Source organism: Osmia lignaria, chromosome 15 (assembly GCF_051020975.1).
Source record: "Osmia lignaria lignaria isolate PbOS001 chromosome 15, iyOsmLign1, whole genome shotgun sequence".
In the NCBI taxonomy this organism is placed as follows: Eukaryota; Metazoa; Arthropoda; class Insecta; order Hymenoptera; family Megachilidae; genus Osmia; species Osmia lignaria.
Window position 1 is genome coordinate 2955168 of NC_135046.1, and position 16438 is coordinate 2971605.

Genomic DNA, 16438 nt, shown 5'->3' on the forward strand with positions numbered 1-16438 from the left:
CTGGTGAACTGCGGTATAGTGCCGGGAAAGGGGGAAAATTAGTCATATATATATAGGCAATAGCCCATATAGCTTGTAGCGTTCTGATTGGTTCCTTCGTTAATTGGCTTGGCAATGAAAACTGCATGCAAATATTTCAGTTTTTATTATCTAATAAACCTCCTATATGTTAAATAAACATTTATTATACGTGAGCTGGTATTAAATTCGGTTATTATGAAACATAATCGAAAATGCGTTTTACATTTCGCACGCGTTCTTTCGTTTTGAACTGGTTACTAAATCAACTAATGAAAGAGTCGGAACTGCCATCCACCGGTTCTCACAGTTTAAAAAAAAATGACTAAAAAGTCTCTAGATACCTCTGCACATAAAGCCGCATACTTATATTACGACATATCTATCCATAATGTTGGTAACGCGGGTTATTTGAATACTCTTCCATTTATTGCATACCGAATCGTCCCGTTGCTTTTAAATCTTTCACCAATGGCGATCACTGAATAGAAGAAGACCAATATAGTATCTATCCTTTTCGTTTCACCTGAATACAATGAAAGTGCGCAACGTTCAGTGGGTGGGAGCATTGTGCGCGAGCGAGAGGGAGAAGGAGGGATAGAAATCATCCGTCTCGTAAGCCGTCATGGCTGAATCATTGTGAGGGACTCTTTCACGAGAACGATAACAAATGACATTGTGATTCTAATTAATAGGCGCGAAAATCACTAGTACATGGAACTATTTATAAACCGTATCCCAATGTGGAATGTGCTGAACAGCGTTCTCGCGTGTGCGTAACTCCCCCCCGTGAAACGATGAACGGGTTAAGTTTTAGTGAATTCTGTTGCTTATTTTGCTGTCCACCCTGCCCGTCCAGAATCGCAGCTAAACTAGCGTTTCTACCGCCCGAGCCTACGTACACCTTCATCGAGGATGAGGGTTCAAAATTCACGATATCCCTGTCGGAGAGAGCCGAGTGGCAATATACGGAAAGGGAGAAGGAATCGGTGGAAGGTTTTTACGCAAGAACGTCACGAGGAAACCGAATAGCATGTTTGTTCGTACGATGCTCGGCCACCGCACGTTTCACCATATTATTCTCTCATGGAAATGCAGTTGATCTTGGACAGATGTCCAGCTTCTATCTGGGACTTGGGTCGAGGATAAACTGTAACATATTTAGTTACGATTATTCGGGTTACGGGGTTTCTGGCGGTAAACCTTCGGAAAAGAACCTTTATGCGGATATAGACGCTGCGTGGCATGCTCTGAGAACGCGTTATGGCATTAGTCCAGAAAATATTATTCTTTATGGCCAAAGCATCGGGACTGTGCCCACGGTCGATCTGGCCGCGCGCTACGAGGTTGGCGCAGTTGTTCTACACTCGCCTTTAATGTCCGGAATGCGTGTCGCTTTCCCGAATACCAAGAGAACCTGGTTTTTCGATGCTTTCCCAAGGTACGTTTATTTTATTAAATGGATCTATAATCCGTTTATCGCATGCCATGATTCACGTTGGTGTACGCGCATGAGCATCGTTGCCTCGAGGTGTACACGTGGTACGCGAACGTGCATTTCATACCGATACAATTATTTTCTTTGTTCCATTGACGAAGTGAATGATGTGAAGCAATAAAAGTTTATCTACAATACTTGCGTCACGGAAACCTATAAATTGCGCGCTAATAGGTTTTACGCCTTTATTGAATAAAGATAATTGAATATCTGTCACCGTTTGAATTACCCGCCTTTTCTCTGATTTGAATAAAGTAACCAAAGCAACATCATTGTTATCTATTACTGTTTATATTATCCACTTTTTCTCTTATGTTTTACAGTATAGATAAGGTACCCAAAGTAACATCCCCTGTTCTGGTGATCCACGGCACTGAGGATGAAATAATAAACTTTAGTCATGGTTTGGCAATATATGAAAGGTGCCCGAGAGCAGTAGAGCCATTGTGGGTGGAGGTATGTAACATTTATTCATCTCCGTAAGGGGAAGGATGAAAGATTTTATGAATTATGTTCTTAGGGTGCTGGCCACAATGACGTGGAGCTGTACAATCAGTACTTGGAGAGATTGAAACAGTTTGTGAGTGTGGAGCTGGTAAACTGACGGCGACTGAGCCTCTCCCAGACTCAGGGAGGGCAGGGAGGGCACACTCATGTGAGCAGTCAAGGGCATACTACTTCGAACAATTCCAACACCATCAGTTCTATCTCCACCAGCTCACAAACAGAGAAGCTTGTCTAGCAGTCGCCTCCCACAGGGGAGAAGGCGCCTGTCCTCCCCTGTGACGAAGAATCATCATTCGCGTCGATAGACGATGGATTCTTCTTTCGCGAACAGAGTCAGAAAGTTCACCGCAATGAATCTTTAAAGGAAATATGTTCTGAAGATGACGAGTCGAGTTTAGATAGTAATTCGAAGAAGGCTATTCAACAGGACGAGAAGCAAAAGGAACTTGGTATAAGTATTCAGGACAAGAAACATAGTAAAACAATATTAGAGGGTCGCAATTTTCGATTAAATCATATTGGTCAGGTTGCAAAGAAACATATACCTTTGCCTAAGAATTTGAAGAATCCTTTTAGTAAGACTCAGAAGAATATTGTTCATAGAACTTTGAAGAATTCCTTTGGTCAAGGTCATAAGAAAATTGATACACAGGTGTCTCATACGACTTTAGTGGATATTCAAGTTGAAGACTGCCGTCAGTACACCCTCGGAGAGAAATCGTTCTCCTCATTTTCCATTACCTCTAGTGATAATAAAGATGTTTCAGACTGCAAAAGCGTTCATAGACAGCTCAAAGCGGAAAAGAAGTCTCCTATAAATCAGTTTAAGTACAGTAGTATAGAATCAGCGTTGGAATCAGAATGCAAGAATAAAAAACATTGCTGCAATAAAGAGACACTTGGAAAAGAAGAGACAGAGTCTACTGCAGAGTCTACTAAGAAGTTTCTATGGGGTAGTAAGGGTAACAAATTTAAGGATCAAACAAAGACCGATTCAATGGAGAAGAAATTGAAAGCTAAGAAATTGATCTGCAGTCCTTTGAGAAAATTCGGACGGTCATCTCTGACAATCGAGCCAGATAAAATAATGATAAATCTGCCAAAGTGTTCTCCGTGTGCTTGTAGATTGGCTGCTAGCTCAAAGATTCTATCCAACGATACTGGTTTGTTTTCACGATTCACTTCAAGTCCTCACCATGTTGTACGTTCAAGGAGTCCGTCGCATATGGACGTGCAGACGGACGTTTCGAAGTCATCGGAGAAGACGACGCCAGCTAATGTATTCTCAAACATGCAACAATTTCAAAAAGCGCGTCACGCGCCTAGGAGCAGAAGCGTGGGTGAACTGTGCCACATCGTCAACAAGTGAAGAATGAAATGGAGAAATCAACTGTAGACTCAGTGTTGCTAATCAACACGAGTTGCCGTTCCAATATCTCTTCCACGTAACTGCTTTGAGAGAAGAAACTGTTAGATTTATAAGCATGATCGTGCTAGTGAGAGACTGTGCACACAAACATACGACGAAGATGATTATACAGGATGTTTCCGATCAGTTGGCATACATAGGGTGCATTTACATGGAAAAATAAGTAACCAGTGAAGAGAGACTTCTTTTTCGTAAGAGACTTGATTTTTCAATAAATTTAAAATACAGCGCCTCTGCGTGGTTCACCAAAAGCGCCATGGCGTTTTTTTTTAAAAACAAACTTTGACGAATCATTAACGATGATTTATTTAAAAATGAAATCTCTTATAAAAAAAAATGGACATTTACATTTTTGATTTATTTTTTCATGTAAACTCATCCATCCAGTAATGCCAGAGGTCGGAAAGACCCCGAATTTCTAGAGATACAAGATAATATGTATATCTGTGCATAAATATTCTTATTACACATGCACATGTTGCAAAAATCCCATTACCGTAGTTTAAACTGCGAGATATTGTTACGACAAATACTGTCGAGTATTATTATTATTTTTTATGATCATTCTGTCACCATCGATGCTACCATTAACTGTAGCTAGTGTGGGACAAGAAAGTTCCTCGCTGAACCTATGCTTCTCAATTAAAAAGAACAAAAAAAAACCAGTTTTATAAAATCACCAACTGTCGTTTACTTTATGCACTTAGATTGATTTTCCATGAAAGGGAGCAGGAATGAGAGACGTATGCATTGTGTGTGTTTTCTAAATTAGGTTCAGCGATGTTTTTATAAGCAAAGCGTTGTCAGAGCCAGTGTTGCACTGGTAAAGAGAATGTTTATTTGTTTTTCTTTTTTTATATTGAAGGCCTGTGCAGCGAACAATGGGAAATCTTCCAAGGTAGCAAAGAATTCTTCTTAAAGTGTGATTGAGAGACCTCTATGAAATTTACAAATGGACAATGATGGTCTTGTTAACAACAATAAGAAATGCAACTAGATAGGGACAATATTACTGCCAAACTTGATTATGAATTAGTTTATTTCTAAGGAGGCGAGTCGTTCGGAGGACCTTGTCTATAGGTATGTTTCTTGTTAGTATTTTTATATCTCGATAAATGTAAATACAGTACAATTAAACTTAAACACATTTCTTTCCTTTTAATTAGTACATGTAATTAATGTATGCGACAACGTGAGGTGAATGGAGCCAATGGATCAGAATTATGTATGTAGAAGATTTTTTTTTTCATCAGCATATGTACCCCTGTGTTTGAATGAATGAACTAAGGGAAAAGTGAATATCTATTTGTATTATTTTTGTATTAACACATTTGGCGTCTGGTATCCATTAATGGCCAAATTTCTTTGATAACAGAATAATGGATTCTCAACGAGTCAGCAAGGGAATTGGAGCTTCATTTTACATTGAAGACTGAAAAAGTATTGATTGGCGCAAAATGTGTTAATATTTGAAGCTTTGCTTAACAATTTGCACGTGTAAGGATATCAGTATTCACTTTCTTAGGATATTATTCCCTTAGAATACTCTACGGTACCGAAATAATTTCCATTGGCTTTCACGTAGCCGCCTGTTACTCTAATAATCTATTTCGTAATTTGTGAACAAGAAAAAAAGAAGAACAAAAATTTATACCGTTGTTTGACAAAGTATTCAATTTTACAGACGATTTAAAATTAGTCGTTGGTAAAATTGGATAAAAGAAAAAAAAGGTAACTTTTGTACAGCATATATAGTGAATCGTGGTTCCCTCTTTCTTCTACTTTCTTTCTCGTTCCCCCATCGCGGTTTCTCTCTTTCTCTCTTTCTCTCGCTCATGTCTTTTTCCTATTTTTTTACTACCCTACTCTATCGACCGGTTTTGAACAATACTTTTGTCTTTCATGATTCAAATCGCGCCTGATTACGGTCACTGGCTAGAGATGGGATTCAAACACCAGTTCATGACAGAAAAGTTCCATAAAGTAGCACTTATGATATCTCAATTTAAAGTATAAAGTACACATTAAATTATGGTATAAGTGCATCTTGGATATTCTTAATATAAGAGAAATCGAACGGAAAAGAAAATGACACTTAAATTGTTGCATTTTACATGGTCATATTTTTTTTCTAACTTTGTTCTTGCTAAGAATATTAATAAAGCATTCATATAATTATATTCGTGACATTTTAAGCTTTAATCTGATGTTCCCTAAATGCTAGTTTGAGATACTTTTCTGTCAAGAAATTTTATCAGACTTTACGTACTCCAAAATCGGCTATTGTTCACTATAATTAACAATCCGTTATTCTATATTAAAAATATTGCTAAAACCTTCATGTAGTAAGTCTTCTTGAACTTCAAACTTTAATTTCACGTATCACTAGTACTATTTAGTGATACTTTTATGTCATAATTGTTTTTTTAATTTCTCTGTTTGATCTCTAGTCAGTGTTTGATGATCTTTTTCGAATACCGTGAATCACTCGGTGTGATATTCATAACTGTACATAATAGCGTGTAAGTGATGTATTTAGAAGTAATGTACTCAATGTTCTGTTCGGTCGTATCTAATGTACTTACGGGAGAAGGTGGGTCAAAGAGATGGGAGGGAGGAGATTAACTAACCGATCACATTTAGCGTTCTATATGTATCACAAAAGCGACTTAGCGCAAGAATTAGTTGATTAGTTGTTTGATAAATAAAAAAATAAAATACACCCGTAGATTATAGCACTGGAAAGAGAAGAAAGAGAAGAAAGATGAGTATCGGAGTTTATTGTTTATTTAGTGCGTAAAAGTATAAACAAGCGAGTAATGTTATTTCTTATAAAAATCGTGTAGAATGCGTAGGATACACTGCTGGATACAAACCCTTTCAGGGTTATTTTAGAATTTTATACTTCCATCGCACTTCACTTGAGCGCGTAAATGCATTTTGCAAAGTACTTTAACAATCACATGCATTGTGTAATTGCTTTTGTTTTACCATTATTGAAAAACATCATCCTTGCATTTTCTAATGGTAGAACATTGCAGACGCTCATTATTATCGTTTTATTTTTCTGAAATTTAAATTACGTATGTTTTTCTTTTTTTGTTTTGTTAGTACATTGCAAATTGGTATCTGTAATAATATTGAAATAACAATGTTAATAAAATCCTATAGAAATTACCGTAAAATCATGTTCACTTATTTGTGATCCTTTCTTTTTCAGAATCTGAAGAATTTAACCTAGTTCCTTGATTAATGGACCTCATTAACCCTTTCCTTGATGAAGGATTATTATAATCACCATTAAGTGATAATAATTGAAGGCTAAGGATGATTAGAGGTACTCACCAAAAATCAAAATTATCTTTCATAATTTTTTATGATAAAATTATGAAGTATATGAAAAATCTGATATAGCTATTTTGTTGTATATTTCTTAAGGTATATTAGAATATATATATATTTTTTTTTTATTGAACAAAATGGCGAAATTACAGTAGTCTCAAGATGGCTATGTTTAGGCACTCTTTTCAGAAGTAGTCAACTGGAGGCAGCTGAAACTATGCCATTTTGTTGAGAACAGAAAATTCCAAAATATTTGGATATACTTTAAGATGTATAGAATAAATGACTGATAACAGATTTCCAAATCACTTCATCATTTCTTCAGAAAAAAGATGATGAAAAAAATAGCTGATTTTTCAAATTTAAATTCATTTCATTCTCCACATTTATTAATATTTTTTATGATCCGCAAGTATTTCCCGAGCAAAAATAAAAATTACAATTCTAATTGTTTTTCTAGCTCTTGAGAAGGCTTTCATTCTCAAAGTTATCTTTGAGGCTTATTTTGAAGCCTTCTGTTGGGTCGATTGAATTCTTTTCACCAGACTGGAGCGAGCCGGTGGTCGTCCCCCAGAGTGGTTTTAAATTTCAAGAGGGTAAAACGCTTGTTCTTGCAATTATTAGGTCACTCGATAATATCCTATTAATCATCAAAAAATGATGAAACGACTCAATAGTTAGCATCGCTTGTCTTTTCGAAGGTCAATGCGTTTCTAGGCAGAAGGAAACGTGGGGCTGGACTTGGCTCAGCACCTTCGCAGCTCACCTGCGCTGAAACCTGATGCCGACGATAAAAATGAGAACAGGTTACGCGGCAGGCCGAGTCTCTGGCTAAGCTGTACCTCGAAGCAGCCTACAAAGCTACTTCAGGAAGGTAAGCAAAATTTTACGCTACCGTCTTGTATTCTTCAACATCTGACCTTTGTATAAGCTATGGATTAGTAGAGAAAGAATTGGCGCTCTTATGTTTTAATATTTATTGCGAGCGAACGGGTGAAGAAAATGGAGCATTACAATTTTAAATCGCTTTATTAGCAACAGCCACGCCCTCCGCGTGCAGCGTCACGCAGTCTGCTGAACAATCGTACTGCTTCTATGCGTCGCCTACGTAGGCGTCCATTGCGGTATAATTTACACAAAGAATACATTTACAAAAAATTCAGACGCAAGTACGAACAATAATTATTCTGATACACCATACTTTGGGAAGAAATGATAAGCTCAGTATTTGAAAGCAAATTAAAAAATTCAAGAAAATACTCGTGAAATCTTTTAGATGAACTTATTATCTTATTATACGGTGGAGGCGAGTAATTGTACCATGAATCGCGCGCGTAAGGTGTAATTTAACAAGAGGATTTAAATAAGATTTTATACATTGTCCGAACAAGTGTCCAGGGTCTTTGATCGGACACGGTATTGCGTGCAGTGTATTGAGGAATCGTCGAAGGCCGAAGAAGGGAGCGAAGAATAGTTCGGAAAGAGTGGCGGGAATGGCCGAGCGTCAACGGAGCGGGTCTAAGGGAAGGGGGTGGGGTACAGCGGGAAACGGAGTCGGCGGTGACGGCAGTTGCGACTCGACCAGCGCGCGTGTCGTTTCGTTCCGGTTTGTGTGTGTACTCTCTCGTGTAATTTACCAAAGCATTTTTTACGTGTCCAACGAAATTCCTTTTTTTTGTTTTGTGCCGTGATTCAGATTCCAACAGGACAGTGTATTCGGTGGTGTTTTTTAGTGTTACTTTTCTGTGTTTTAACGTTCGTTCCGTGCCACCGTAGAGGAATTTTTTTGTGTTATAAGAGGATTGTTGCTTTTGGACGAATACAACCCAGTACCCGATCCAGATTACGTTTCTGGTGAGTGAAAAATACGCATTTACTACTGGCGCAATTAAGAATGCGAGTAGCGTGTAAGAGCTGCACGGCGTTTGGCACGAACGGCAAATAACGGTTGGTTTATTCTCGTCCCCTTTGTCATAAATAGTAAATACACGTGTGCAGTAACGACGCCGTGGCGCGTCACTAGCGTGCGTTAGCGTGGCCACTACGGTCAAAAACTGAATGCATTTTCACTTGAGAATCTCTCCTCTCTCATTCATCTGAAGAAGCAAAAACAACTAAATATTATTTCAAACTGTGTTTTTACGAGCCAAAGTTATCGACAATGTAAACAAGCACGTGAATAATCACCATCATTCGTGTTATTGTTACTCAAATACGTTCCACGTATGTATGTATTCTTCGCGTTTTATTTCCCTTCGGGCGTGTTCGGTCCGCGACGCGCCACGATCGGGTGTTTTCGTAGCGTTATTAGAGACATCGGTATGTCACGGTAGTGTTTAACGAGGCAAATTCTCTTCCAATCTTTCCAACGTGACACGCTGAAGGTGAACAATGAAAAATAAAGCGTATACGTGCGCGACGGAAGTTTAGAAAGTCGCCTGCGTATGTATACACGTTGACTGGCTACCCCGGCCATTCTGTACGACTCTAGAACCGGTTTCGTGGTTATTGCTCGACGGGCCCCACGAACGTAACGACGCGTGGTGGCTGAACACGATAAGCTTCGAGCCACGGTGGGCCTTTACCAGGCTCAAAGAAAACATCCCAAATGTTACTGACGCTATACGGGGCTTTAGGAAAATAGAGTTTAATATTTTGAGTATGAATTTTTATAAAGATTTAAAACTTAATTTGATCGAAACGGTATTAAGTAATTAGAAATACAGTTTATCCTTGAACATCTTAGAGGTTAGGACGTTGACCCCAAATTACCTTCGAAGGTAAACAAATGTGTATAACAGTTTAAGAAGAATCATAATTAATACGATATACATATAGTAAATGTTATACAAAAATGATAAAAAATGATATGGATATTCATAAATTTGATTCTTCCGTATTTGCATATTTTGATAGAGAATATATCACTACTTTCTCTTTTCATTAGGTAGTCGAAGAAATGCATAATATATTTCCGTAAGTACGATGGCTTCTTCGGCTTTTTTCGTAACTTTCTCTCGTTGAAGAGACCTGTAAATGTTTGATGAAAGTTCGTGGATCACGCGAAAGGTTACTGTACATATTTCTTTAACAAACATGACATACTTTACTCGTCTCAATGCAAAGCCTGCTGTTTACCTCCACCAAAGCGTTCTTTCTTAGGTTGTAAAGGGGCTGAACGAATCGAAAATATTGTTAGTATTTGAAACGTGTTAACCATTAGGCTTTATTTTGAATTTGAATTTCCGCGCTTTTCTAAATTTGAAATAATACATATGGGGGTCAGAATAATTAACTGGATTCTAAGTTAAATAATAAATATAATACTTGGAATATTTAATTAAGTATTAAAATTTTAAGTATGAATTAATTCGATTTCAAATTTTCAAGGGTTTAATAAAAAGTTCTAACGAATAGTTTTAACATGGTTCTCGTTGTTGAAACAAGTTTTGTTTATGTAAATGATTTGATCTGGATCCGCGTGGAAGTTTTTTCTTGCTTGATATCCATGCATAATGTATGCCGACGATTAATCAGGATCCTAGTATGCTCGACAATCTTAATCGTTCACTGTAAAGTTGGCGTTATTCCATTCTGGTCATTTGTCACGGTCGAGAGTTGATACCCGGCCACTGTGAACAGACGATTCATGTAAATCCGAGAAGCTGAGCGGTTTTCATATTATTCTAATTGGCAAACTTTGACTTCTGCTAGAAATTTATGAACACTCTTCTTGCCCTGCTGAACACGTATAAATCCTGTCTAGGCAACGATGATTTATCGTTCAACGTATTCTTACGCCTTGCATTTATTAAGCTCGCTCTGTTAAATATCGGAGATTTAACGGCATTTTGTTGGATATCAGCCCTCGGGTGCATTATGCAAAAGCAGTGGCTGGTTTTGCTACAGTTTTGTTTGGTTGAAAGAACTTTATTTTGGTTTTATAAAATCTCTGCTATTTTCTGGGAATTTAATTAGGTTAATTGAAAATTTAGTACTTAGTACATCAATGGTAGCCAAATAAAGGATAGGTTGTTGTAAATAGCTCATTTTGAAATGTGAAAATTCTAATGTAATTTCATCACAGAAAAGCATCTCTAAATCTCACCTGTGGTACATATAATTAAAGCATCATTCTTAATATTAGCGAAGTTAGAAATTTGAAAAGAAAAAACTATTAGATTGTTGCATTTCATATGGTCCATTTTCATATGGTTACATTTTTTTTAATAACTTTGCTTATACTAAGAGTATCAACGAAGCACTTATGTAGTTATTTTCATGAAGTTTTAAGCTTTAATTTGGTATATCACAAGTGCCATTTTGAAGACCTTTTCTTTCATGAAATTGTATTAGAATTTCCACATTGGAAAATGGTATAAAATTATAAAATCTACTACCTTCAATGAATTACCTTCAAAAGGCATTCAAAAAATTTCTTAATTTTCTATTATAACAAATAATTATTTCCTTCTGTAAATCTCGCTTTTCTCTTTAACACGTATTTACATGGGACAAGGCGGTGGTCACGTTAGGTATCGTCTCCTCTTCGGTCATTAATGTCATCGTGAACAGCTGATACCGACGACACGGGTAGACTATTCATGCTGAAGCAGAGAATCGTGTAGGTTGAGACTCGCGGAAGAGAAAGTGGATGGTTATACGTTCATATATAACGTTGAAACACGCGGACATACGCCAACGAGGACTGCTGCTCCTCTAACTCTTTTCCTGTTCTCGATTTGGAACCGTCTAGACAAAACATTCTTCTTTTCTTTTTTAATTCCCTTTCGTCCCGATGGACGGTGATACCAGAGCAAAGAGGCGAAGCTGATACTCGGAATCGTGCCAACTAGATAAATATACATAGGATGAAGAGGATCAACGAATAATATTTTTTTCTCTTAAACCCTGAAGTAAATGGAATATCCGTTATATACCTTTTATTCTACATATTTTAAGCTACGTAAGAATATTTTTAGATTTTCTGCACTCAATAAAATGGCGGAGATACAGCTGCCTCAAGACAGACACTCTCTTTTCAGAGGTAGTCGTCTTCAGACAACTGTAATTTCTCTATTTTGTCGAGTAAAAAGAAATCTAAAAATATCCTTGCACAGCTTAAGATATATGCAACAAAATGGCTATAATGGATTTTTTATTTACTTGATGACGTAGGAGAAAGAAAATGAGGAAGAATGATTTTGACTTTAAAGGTTTAATGTTAGTCTCTCTTCATGGTCCGTTCTCTAAAAATTTATTTTATTCACTTTATGTCCTTGAATCCCACAACTTAAAATATTTCCACAGCATTGAATATTAAATTTAAATTGAAATAATTGCAAAATGGTAGTTAATAATGTATTCATAAACAGATGCAGTAGAAACAAGGTATTCCTCTTGTGTCAGCAAGAGAATGACCCGATACTCTTACCTACTGTTTTTCCTTCATTGAATAAGTATGAGGAGCAACTGTATCACTGATATCCTTGCTCCGCTATTGATTTTTCAATAAATATTCTTATCTGCGTATCATCATTATTCTCTTCCGTATCTCATTACAATATTCATGATTGTATTCTTCATTCTATTTGTTCATCGTAAAGAAATAGGTATATTTAATTATTTTCTTTGACCTTTGTAAAATTTTAATTAAATTATTCCAGCAAGAAGGAAAGCATACTTTTCCCGCGCTTTCAGAGGACTTCTAGCATTCCGTTTTCTAAAAATTTTTAGACGTTTTTTCATTCTCTTTGATACACGAACAGGCTTCGGTCGTTCTCGTCGAGTACAATTTCCATTACGGTGGTGTCCTGTCTTGCTTGCTCTCACTTTAATGGCGAACGAGTACGGGTCTGTACTAGCCAGCTCTGTCATCGGTTGCCAGAACGGTCGAGCGTGAAGGTAGAAGATCGGGGCGGGAAGAGGCCATTATATACCCACCGAGAAGTAAGAAACGAGCAGCGTGGGCCAGGTACACTCTAGTTGAGAAATTCTACTGGTGGCTTTTTTGACCCATCGTGTTCTTTTTATAGATGGTTGTTATTAGGATCTTTGAGGTTTCTTTTTTTACCCAGAGCGAGGGGATTTCATAAAGATAGAAATTAGTGGGCAAGGCTTAGGAAGAAGTAGGGTGATTTGGAAATGGGAATCATCTGACGCCATTTCATGACTGAAAAGTTTCTCAACATGGCACTTATGGTGCCTCAATTTAAAGCTTAAAATTTGCCTTAAATTATGGTATAAGTGCGCTTTTACTACTCTTAATATTGATAAAATTTTAAAAGAACACTATGAAATTGTTGCAAATCGAATATCTAAATTTTGAATGTGAACATTCTAATTTAATTTCATGAATGAAAAGTATCTTCAAATATCACTCATGATACCACAATTTAAAGCTTAAGGTTTCCTCGAGATTTCTATATAAACGATCCTTCAATATTCTTAGTATTAACAAAGTTATGAATTTAAAAAAAATCCTATTAGACATAAAAGTATTTTAAAATGGCACTTGTCCTATATCAATTTAAAGCTTAAAGGTTAATGAAAAAGATGGACAGGTGTACTATAGCATTACACAATTTGACCATTCAATTCGGCCCACGCGAAATGGAGCAATATCTTCTCATTGGTTGGATGACATAAAAAAAAAAGAATAAACGATCGTTGTGTCTCATGGTGTCGAAAACGAAATCTTTTCGTCACGAGAGGAAAAAGTTTCCACTTGGACTTTCACGTGGCTTTATGGCAGGTAATTGGACGGTGGATTCGTTTCGGTCAAAGCTGGTACATACGGGGACACCTAACCGACCGGTCTTGAATGAAACTTACTTTCGCAAACGGTTTTACGTAATCCTTTTTATCCATTCGACGTTTATACGATTTTTCCATCACTGTTTTCGAGCAGTGATAGTTTTTACAATTTTTACTGGGGATCAAGTCTAGTTCAATTATTTTAAGGTCGTAATCTACACACCTTTGTGTTTGGAATTTAAAGATACTCATTATAGACATCAGAAATATCATTTTTCTATATGATATTTTCCTGTTGCATTTATTTTATTGGGTATATTATTTTTCTGACCCCGTCTCCTTTTGATTCTCTGTCGCATTCCAACAGGTGCGAAACGCGTCACTGCACCCTGAATCAAGAGACACGCTTTTATCACGTACATGCAGACGCATTGGCTGCGCGTGATGGCTTGTTCTAGGGTGAACAAATCCCTTCCTTTGTATCCGACGGCACGGAAAATTCTTGGCTACTCCGCTAATCCGACGAATCGTTGCTTCCGGACGAACAATCTTCCCTTTGCTAACTTACCTCTTCGTGGTCTTGCATAGTTATGCAACTGCATGTCCTTACCACCCAAGGAGACTTTTGTCACTGTTCTGGAAAGGTTTTACAAAACAGGTGTACCAAGTTAAAGTATCTTAAGAATAAGAGAAAATGGTCGGGGGTAACATTTGTGTCCAGGTCAGAGTTTCTTTCATTTTTCTTAATTTTTTTAACATTTTTTATAGCGATCATTCATCATAGAAAAATCATCTTTATTTTGGCTTAACATTGATTATCTAATGTCTAATACATTTATACAATTTTTTTGGTATTTATTTATAAACAAATAAATATAAATATACTCAGAGCTTAGTGTGCACTGTAAAATGGTCGCTGGTCGTGTTATTTATGCCGTGGACTGTACACTGGCGAATGGTTAGCCTTGAAGTTTACTATGGCTGATGCTTTCTACCATCTCGTTGGTCTGCTACACTGCGGACATTTCGTGGTGTTATTCCAATTGAACTTTTCATTCAATAAGAAAATTCGAAATAATAATTTTGCACGATGCGGGGAGAGAATAGCCGGTACGATTTATGCGTTGCTTAGCGCTTTAATACAGAGACAGGGTAACCATTTTACGTGAATTATTCCCAACATAAACATACTGCATTTAATCATTCCTTTGACTCAGCGCGATATTATTTGTCGTTTATGTGTTTCCTGTGCAAAGTGCTATGTTATCCTGTCTGCTCGGGAAACAAGTTATACGTATTGTACGAGTAATTAGTAAAAAAGCAATAATGATAATTGTTACTGTTGCATATCATTAATAATGGATCGAAGGGACCATTAATCCCTCGTTTAGATTTGATTTATTTTGTTAGAAAATTAATTACGACTGAGTAAATTTTCAAATTTGACCCTTTTAATTACTAATTACAACATTTTGGAATTGTCTTTAATAGTACGCTGCTCTCAGCACTCGATATCGCGTGGGCAGTTTTGAGAGTGAACTATTTAGAATTTTGTTTAATTTATTAAATTTGAATTTGGTATCATTAATGACTCCTGCATCATTCAAGGTGCGAACAATGACCAATTTTGATAGGCACACAATCTATAATCTCCAGTTTGTTAGAGTCTGGTGCGCATCCACGTGTTCTAGTAAGTTTAGGGTGAAACTGTGGGGTTGGAGAAAGTTTCTAGCAACGCAGGCTAGTATATGTTCAGGTTATTACCTAGGCACCTACTTTAACGCGTTTACGTAGGGTCTGTGAAACATGTTACAGAAATTTCTGACGTTGATGGTGTTTGAAGGAATTTGAGGTCGCGCTGGTAGTTTGATTCGTTTTCTTGTTTAACTTTGCGCTTCTGTCAGCTACCGCTAAGTCATCGTTGCTTCGACAAGATTACTGAAACTGAACTTTGAGTTCTTGAATCATTCAAAAATTTATTTTATCTTTCAGTAGAAACGTGCATTGAAACTGATTCTGGCTTCATCATTTTTTTTTTTTTAAATCTTAAAATGAATGGAAAATTCATTATATGTATACATTTTATTCTACATACTTTAAGCTATAGAAGAATATTTTTTAATCTTTTGTATTTGATAAAGTGGCAGAGCTACAGCTGTTTCAAAGGCACACACTTTTTTTCAGAAGTAGTCATCTTGAGACACCTGTAACTCCGCCATTTTCTTGAATATAGAAAATCTAAAATACCTTCATATAGCTTAAGATTTGTATAACAAACTGGCTATAATGGATTTTTTATTTACATCATGATTTAAGAGAAAAAAACTGATGAAAAATGACTGATTTTTCGAGCTCAAAGTACTCAAAAAACTTATTCTGTTCACTTTCTGTCCTTAAAGTGCTTTTCTCAAGCAAAAATGATCAAAAATGGCTTTGATATTCTTAGCACAAGACAGAATATTGTAAGCGTGAATTGGCGGATAAGAAAGAGGATGGTATACCGTTAGACGTACTTACTTATGGTTGTTGCACGCTCGTTTCCGGTCTTTTACCATGGATGATGGTTTCCAAGGAATGCTTGCATTCAATCACTTCACCATTGAATAATCTTTGAAATATACCATTCAGTGTTTCATTATTATTTCCAACATTGTTTAATACGGCGAAAGATGAAAGTGCATAAATTGTTGTTTTTTAAATGTTGAAATTTCATCAGAAGCCGTAGAAATATTGCTATCGAATAAAATATTATTAAAACGTTTTGATGCTTTTCAAATTGAAAGTTATCGAAAAAATAAAAAATTTCCAAAGGAAACTGTAATAATAAATTTTCCACCTTCAGTTCTTGAAAAGTGCAATTTTTTATTTTTATCATCGATTCTGTTTTA

The 16438-nt window shown here is 36.5% G+C and overlaps 3 protein-coding genes across 5 annotated transcripts in view; all 3 read left to right on the top strand.

Moving 5' to 3' along the window:
• Positions 1–442: 442 nt before the first annotated feature.
• On the top strand, positions 443–2267 carry LOC117600050 (alpha/beta hydrolase domain-containing protein 17B). The gene is made up of 3 exons (XM_034314992.2): positions 443–1459; positions 1840–1972; positions 2037–2267. Exons 1-3 carry the CDS (start codon positions 816–818, stop codon positions 2118–2120), a joined length of 861 nt encoding a protein of 286 aa, XP_034170883.1. The 5' UTR covers positions 443–815; the 3' UTR covers positions 2121–2267.
• LOC117600053 (uncharacterized) lies at positions 2262–4699 on the top strand (the record flags this gene model as incomplete). The annotated part of the gene is made up of 1 exon (XM_034314995.2): positions 2262–4699. A coding segment is annotated over one exon (1131 nt), but the record flags the coding sequence as incomplete, so codon positions are not given.
• Positions 4700–7525: 2826 nt separating this feature from the next.
• LOC117600046 (semaphorin-1A) overlaps positions 7526–16438 on the top strand; it is a 126493-nt gene continuing 117580 nt past the window's right edge. For 2 of the 3 annotated variants that reach the window (XM_034314980.2, XM_034314981.2), the window contains exon 1: positions 8346–8648. The gene's annotated coding sequence lies outside the window, so the exon portion shown is untranslated. Of the gene's footprint in view, positions 7669–8345; positions 8649–16438 lie in introns of those variants that run through there. The other variant, XM_076692640.1, reaches the window with a different exon arrangement.